The sequence below is a fragment of the Coturnix japonica genome, chromosome 2, assembly GCF_001577835.2.
Source record: "Coturnix japonica isolate 7356 chromosome 2, Coturnix japonica 2.1, whole genome shotgun sequence".
Lineage (NCBI taxonomy): Eukaryota > Metazoa > Chordata > Aves > Galliformes > Phasianidae > Coturnix > Coturnix japonica.
In genome coordinates this window covers 39,290,753-39,298,452 of record NC_029517.1, presented here as the reverse complement: position 1 = coordinate 39,298,452, position 7,700 = coordinate 39,290,753, and the positions used below count along the sequence as shown (strand labels likewise).

Here is a 7,700-nt window from a genome sequence, read left to right as displayed (position 1 = left end):
GAAAATACTTCAGCTCTCATAGGTAGTTCTCAAAGGCAGAAAACAAAAGTGACAATGTAATATTCATTTGAATTTCTGAACCTTTATTAGTATCACTTTATTAGTACCAGTAGAAGAAATCTCTACATGAGTTACTTCTGGTTATGATAGACAACAGTAGGATTGGATAATATTTCACATCACCTTTACATGCTCAGATATATGCTTAAGCTACAAGCAGATTTGAATACCTTGTTAAAATGTGAGCAGGGCAGGACTGTTTAAATAGTTTGTGCTTCTGTTACAATTATTGACTTTTCATAAGCATTTATAAGATGTTCACATACATCAGAGATAAAGGCATATACAGTATATAGACAGGTGTGAAGCAGGTCAAAAAACAAAGCTTTTTATGTTCTCTTGGCTTCATATATATTTGCCTGCCAACAGGTCGATGAACATTTTCGTGCAGAGAAAATCAGTGAGTTCAGCACTGACAAATGCTGTGAGGCATTAAAAGCTACAGAAATGCTAAAGTGTCCATGCTATAAACAATTAAAATCAAGAAAGAAAAGCACACCAATGTTCACATTAGGACCTGAAGTTTTAACTCCAAAAGGAAAAAGCAAACGTTCTTTTGTATCACTGTGCCAAAAAGCATAAAGATAAGACTTACAAACCACTGAGGTCACTTATTGGCTTCTCCAGCCTCCTGCAAATATAATTTTAATCATTTCCCACATACAATATGTTTGCAAAGACAAAATTTGCCACTTTCCCAAGGAAGGGACTTTAAGAATTGGAGCTCATGCCTGACCTTTAAAATCTGAAAGTTCATCCTAGACTAATAGTGCCAATAGTGTGGTCTCCCTTCAGTAGATGGATGCATCTTCATAGTGGAATTTGCCTTGAGAGCCAATCCGGGGGCTGGAGACTTCATCGCCACAGGGTAAATACTGTCTGCATAAACGAAACAAGTGCCTCTTGAACTTGACTCCAGCAAATGCATAGAGCACGGGATTGAGGCAGCAATGGGAGAAAGCAATTTTACGGCTGATGTGAAAGGCAAGGACGATGTCTTTTTCATACTGACAGGAAGGCGGTGGAAAAGTAGTCAGAAAACTGAGGATGTTGTAAGGTGCCCAGCTCAGGAAGAAAGCCACCACAATAACAAGGATGAGCTTCACAGTTCTCTGCTTTCTGCGAGATCTTGTTCCAAGCAGAATTATCAGTATGTTGATGTAACAGAATACGATAATCCCAAAGGAAATCAGGAAGAGTATGTTTCGTTGATAAATGTCCACTTTTTTCCATTTCCAGTCATCATAATCACAGGCACTGACCTCTTCCAAGGTTTCTACCACTGTGGTGTGAATCATCTCAGGAACCACAATTAAAATGCTGCAAGTCCAAACAAACAAGCACACCAGAGAACCACAGTACTGTGTCTGAGATCTCAGAGTAGAAAGAGGGTTCACGACGTACAAGTACCGTAAAATAGTCATGAGAGTTAGAAAGAAAACACCACTGTAGTAGCCAACGGAGAAAATGGCATTCACTGCCTTGCAAAGGAACTCACCAAAAATCCACCCGAAGGTCTGGTCCACTGCCCAGAATGGCAGCATGCAGGAGAAGACTAAGTCAGAGACGCAAAGATTCATGATGAAGATGTTTGTTAAAGATGTAAGGTTTTCGTATTTGAACAGGATCCACAACACCAGAGTGTTTCCCAGCAGGCTGAGCAAAAATGCCAGAGTATAGAGAACAGTAGTTAAATGGGTGTAAAATGTAAAATAGTTTCCCATTTCGCAGACGTTGCTTTCATTAAGAAAGTATTCAAAGGAGTAATTGTCTTCCCAACCAGATGGATACTGTTCTTCATCCATTTGTCTCTGCAAACTCCAGCAGAAACACTGGAACTCTGCAAACTCCGCAAACACTAAGCACCACTGGAGTTAAAATGTCTGTGAAAAGTGATAAGAAAACAAAACTCCCATTCTGGATGCTTCTGTTTTGAGAAGAAAAGAAGCAGTGAAACTTTTTTATTTGTCCTATTTTTGGGATAGAACAGAGTCATTTCCTCTTAACAACTAGAGCACAAACAGGTAGATCCTAAAGATCCTCAAGACAACATCAATATCTTTAATGACTAAGGCAGATGCTACGATACTAATTGTTAAACTTTTACAATACAAATACTTTTTAACGTAAGAACCTCGGGTGCCAAGACTTTCAGATCTGTTACTGTTTTTTAGGTAGTCCGGAATGATACAGACCAGCTGACACCTCCTTCTAGCAGCTTCACCTGCCTGCCAGCCTGATTGCAGGTAGGAATGTGATCTCAGCTCAATGGTTGAAACCGGCCAACACTATCAAAAGTTATTGGGACTTGGAGGATGAATGAGATTTGGCCAGGTGGACATACAAGGGTAGCATGGCCGCACTGGCCTTGTTTCTTCATGAAACTGGCCTAAAATAGGTATAGAAATAGGCATAGAAAAATTAATAGTATGATGACCTCCAGAGGTCCCTTCCAACTTGTACGATTCTGTGAATCCCAGTGTGACTGAAGCTGGTGAGAGACCTGCCACTAACTTATTTGGAAGTGCAGTCACAAGAAAGAAATTTCACCATTCAGGCAAAAATCATGTTGGTACCAATTTCACTTTTGGGTTATGGAAAGAGGAATCTGTCTGCTACAATCAGGAGGAGACTGAAGAGATGAAAGATTGTGCCTGCAGCAGGAAAGGGCAGCCCAGCTGCTGATGCTCTTGCACTCGTGGGTGGCTATGGTCAGCCAGAGCTGACAGCATCAGGGATGTAGCTGCCCGGTTCTGGACGCGACACGCGGAGTGTTTGTTTGCAGGAGGCCCGTGGAAGCGAGCAGCCCTGCCACATCTGTCACCACAGGCACTGTCATGTTGGGAACAGGACCCTGCGGTCCTCCGGCGGTGCCGTGCTGCCATCTTGAGGCACGCAGGACGAACTGATCTGTCTTTGAGTATTAGAGTTAAAAAATATCACAAAGAAATGTGGAAGTGTTATTATTAGAGGCCTCTAATTCAGTTTTGTTTGTCTTTGAAAATTCAGCTAGACTTCCTCTGTCAGCTGGTCTTTGCTATTGTTGTTATTTTTCAAGCACAGAGACAGGCGAGACAGCTCCCTTAGAAAGGGAGCATTACACTGAAAAAGTGAAAAGGTTAAGCTCACCCTCATCAGGAATATCCTCATTAGGAGGATATGAAGGAGGAATGATATCCTTGCTAGGAGTGGGGAATACAGCAGAGAGGCTTGCAAAGAAGTCCCCTACCATGCTATGCAGTAGTGATGGGAGTTACCTATGGAGCATCTCGGGGCCACTTTATTCAACCTCCTGATAGAGCTTCATAGCTTCATAGCCTGTTCTCCAGGTTTCTTGGTATAAAAAGTTAGCTGGTTTTGTGGGCTGTTTTGCTCTTTCCCTACCCTGGAAGCAAAGGTGAAGTCAGAAAATCAATGTGTGTTCTCCGGCTAGCTGCTTCCTTAAACATATTTTTATTTCAGTTTGGAACAGAGAGGAAAAAAAAAAACCACTTAAATGTGACTATTTATTTATTTGTTTGTTTGTTTTATTGGCCATAAAAATCACAGCTTTTTTCCCATGAGAAGTCAGCCAGGCTTTCCTTGGCCAGTTCAGTTCTACGCAGTCCCCAAAAGGCCTAGTTAAGCAAAAATAAAATCCAAAACCAGCATTACCCAATCTTTAAAGGAGAATCTGTGCTGGAGTTGGGGTTGTTTTCTGAGGCTGGTGCTCACACCTGTGCCCCATGGGTTTCACAAGGCAGGTGATACACGTACTAAAAACTCAACTCCTAATCAGCCTCACTGCCTTTGAGCTCTGCCTCTCAGTCCTGGACATCAGCCCTATGGAAATCCATGTCTGGGGAGGTATGAACACATCAGATAAAGAGCCAGGACAAAGAATGACATTTGTTAGCTGCAACTGAAGGGCTATTGCTGCACTGCTGAAGGAGCAGCCTTCCCCCTCATCCAAAGTGGCCATGGAGGTAAAATTGGCAGCAGTCTTTTTTTTTTTATTCTTGTTTTGTTACAATGAGGAAGAGGTTGTGATCTTTTCTTCTCTCTCCAACTTCTCCTTTCCCAAAAGATGGAAACACACCCCAGAGCTCTTTGTTACAGTTTTGCAGTAGTTTCCTCTCTTCTAGAGTTTGAAGGTGGGGAAATATCTGACATTTGCATTCTTACACTGCCTTTGAGTGGGATGCTGTCTTCTATCCCAAACCAAGCCTCTGAGCTGAACCACAGAATTGTAGAACCAATGACGAGATCATTTTTTGTAAATGACAAGATTGATTCCTATATTTGACACAGAACTCTGATTTCTCTTAGAGATGTTCTGGCAAGGCAGAAAACACTAGAGGACTTCTCGCAGCCCAGGCAGTGACTGATGTACCACTTTTCCATCTGCTCCAAGTCTAACTGCTCTTTTATTCAGTCGTGAAAAGAGCACCACTCCAGTTATTAGTAGCTGCTTTTCTTGGCAGATCAGACAGAGCAGATCAACTTCTTATTTTCATGAATAAAGCAGAACAGAGCTACGAGTTTCTGAAGCCAGTTAAACACTGTTACATGCACACATAGAGCCATCACAGAATCATAGGATTACTCAGGTTGGAGAAGACCTTCAAGATCATCAAGTCCAACCACAACTTAACCAGAGTACCCTAACAGCCTGTGGCTAAATCATGTCCCTGAGCACCACATGCAGCGTCTCTGTCTGTACTGTATACTCCCAATTCCATACTGCAAGATTGGCTGCTCTTAAAGAGCGCACAGGGACTATGCCATATATTTAATTATCAATCTTAAAGCTATCTAAGAATCCTATTAATTAAAATGTGTGTGAAGAAGTTCACTCTAATCTTTTGTGAATTGTCTCAGTCACAAAATAAATATGATGAGCAAGGCAGAAGAGTGCATTTTACCTTTGGGGGAAATAAATGCACGCTTGCCCTCTAAAGCCTAGCAAAACTAATGCCTCCACATAAGGAGGATGTGAGGATGTTTCCAGAGCAGCACCTTGGTTTCCCAGTTCTGCCTTGGATATAACAATGAGCCTAAAGCAAAATAAATTGTATTTGATGAGAAAGACGAAAGACCCAGAGTTACATTCTGAGAACTGTTTATGTTAACAGTGAGGCAATTAAAACTTGCACCACAAGAACACAACCACAACCAAAAACACTCCCGTGCTGTTCTAGCCACCACTTCCCCATAAATCCAGCACTTCCCCCTTGTGTGGCATGTCTGCTCACGGGCCTGAGGCAGGTTGGAGGCACAGCCTGAAAATGGTGCATTCGCAAAAGCTTTGTTTTAATATGGGATCCCCTCTCCTCAGATGTTTCTCCCCAGATGTTAAGAAAGGCTGAGGAAACGATGGTTGGTCCAGCTCAACTCAGCTACACCAGCTCTATGTGGCTGTATGAGATCCATCCTGAGAGTCTCAGCTCATGCTTTCAGGAGGCTTTTCAGAGCAGAAGCCCTTTGCTTGGCTGTCCCCGTGAGCACAGCTGTTCCTTTCACAGATTTGGCCAGACATATTGCTGCCTGAGACATTCAGAATGAGCCCAGCAATAAGATCCAGCTGTGCATGGCTTGCTGCTCTGCCCGCAGGACAGGACTGCCACAGGACTTTTTCTCCAGCATGTTGTTTGTCTTCTTGTACAGAAGATTCATTGTTGCTCAAAATGCTTCATCCTAGTGCAGCCGCTGCACTTTGCTTTGTTTCCATCTGGCAATCCGTGGGGTTCAGGGGCACCCAAGTATGAGCAGGCAGGTGGCCAGCAGCAGTGAGCCCACCAAAACTGTTCTTTAGCCAAAAAAAGAAACAGATTCAAGGCACATTCCACAGCAGACAGCAACACTAGGGGCTCTGTGTGTGAATCACGGATGGACCGAGACGAAATCTCAGTATTCCAGTTCCTGAGACATTTCATAACATCTCCAGCCATCTGTCCTTTGGTGAGCTATTGCTATAAGTACAGGCAGGGCAGATAAGGTTTGTGCAACAAGGGCTGGCAAGCTGTTTCCTGAAGCTGTTCCCTGGCTCCTGAGTTGTGCAGAGGGAACTTGGGCGCAGCTCCAGTCCTGCAGGATCTCTCCTCCACTCAACTCACATGGAAGAGGTGTCTTTGTTTTCTCCATTGATACTATGCTGTTTGGGCCTGGGGCTCCCTGGCGGCCTCTCTTTCTCTGAAGACGCAGCCAGACACCATCACACTGCCACAGCCATGTGAAATGAAGCAACCAAAACATCTAAACCAATCCTGAGCTCCACTCCAGCTCCTGTGCTAATTCTGCTCTCACTGAGCCTCAGAATCCTGCAGGGCTGAGCTCTGGGTGCTGATGTTCTGGGTCTTCCTAGAAGTGGGCACCATAGCTCTCAATGTGGACTCCCAGCTCAGCCCACATTATTTCAGAGCAATTTCTATGTTTCTTTCTGTCACAAACTACTGTTTCTTCTTCTGAAACAAAGTGAGATTGTTTTTTTACTACAGAATTTCGCAGAGCACTGAGAAGCCGGACTTCTGCCAAACCCCATCACAAGCTGCTGCTGCATTGTATAAGACCAACAATAGCGTTATGCGGTTGATATGAGCAAAGTGAGGTTTGCAGGGGGAGGTTTTAAACAGCAGCTGACACAGACTGAAAAAAAAAAAAAAAAAAAAAAGAAAACCAACAAAAAACAACCCAGATTCTTGGAGAGCTTGTCTGCTTGCAGATCACACTCAGAAAGCCCTTCACTTTCAAGCTCTCTTCTATGATTAAGATACCAAATGGCTCAGCTCCCTGTTCATGTTTTCTCTTTTCCCACCAATGGCAAAAGATGGAACCTGTTGCTACTGATGCAGTGTGGCTGGTGAAGACTCTCCCAGCCTATGGAGGATGCTGGACAGAATATAAAATTGGGCGTACAGGGAATCAATTACAGAGGATGGACTGTGACAGTATCTAACTACAGCTCTGGAGGAACCTTGGGGCAGTTCTCCATTAAAACACATCTACTAGGGGATTTTCAGCTGAAGTAAAGCGGCAGCATTGCACTGACCCGCAGTGCGGGCGGGCTGGCAGCAGGTGGCACGCTGGGACAGGCTGAACCGTCGTCCTGCATGGGCAGGGGCGCCTGTCAGGGGTCTGTGCAGCCGCAGCTCTTCAAAAGGAAGCTCAGCTGAGTGTCTGCTCTTCAGCAGGTAGATACAGCACCTACATCCATGCCTGCATCTGCCCCTGCTACAGGTGAGCTGAGCGGCTGGGATGTCAGATCTGATCGGAGTGCCCACCTGGGCTGCTTCTCCTGTGGTCTCCATAGAGCTGCATCTCTCCTGCAAGGCTCTGTGCGCTGACTGCATCTGTGTGGGTGTTACATGGTTTGGCAGTGAAGTGAGATGGAAACCTCATCAGCAATAGGGAATTTTCAGGTACACTTGAAATGAAAATTGATGGGGTTTGCTATTAGTGAAAAGAGAAGAAAAACACACATCTACTGGGAACCAAAATATCTCATGATGGATGGCAGACCCTGCCTGCTTGTTTCATTTTTCAAGGTGAAAGCATCACTTTAAAGCAAAATGGTGGAGTCACCATCCCTGGAGGTGCTCAAGGGAAGGACAGAAGCTGATGTCTGGAGCTTGGTATAGAGCAATCACAGGCATGGGCTGATG

The 7,700-nt window shown here is 44.2% G+C and overlaps 1 protein-coding gene across 1 annotated transcript; it reads right to left on the bottom strand.

The window, feature by feature from the left end:
• Positions 1–62: 62 nt before the first annotated feature.
• Positions 63–2,060, bottom strand: XCR1 (X-C motif chemokine receptor 1). The gene has a single exon (XM_015854024.2). The coding sequence runs from the start codon at positions 1,863–1,865 to the stop codon at positions 852–854; it is 1,014 nt and encodes a 337-aa protein (XP_015709510.1). The 5' UTR covers positions 1,866–2,060; the 3' UTR covers positions 63–851.
• Positions 2,061–7,700: the final 5,640 nt, after the last annotated feature.

Coding starts and splice junctions, on each gene's coding strand:
- XCR1 (XM_015854024.2), bottom strand. CDS start 1,865: ATGGATGAAGAACAGTATCCATCTGGTTGGGAAGACAATTACTCCTTT.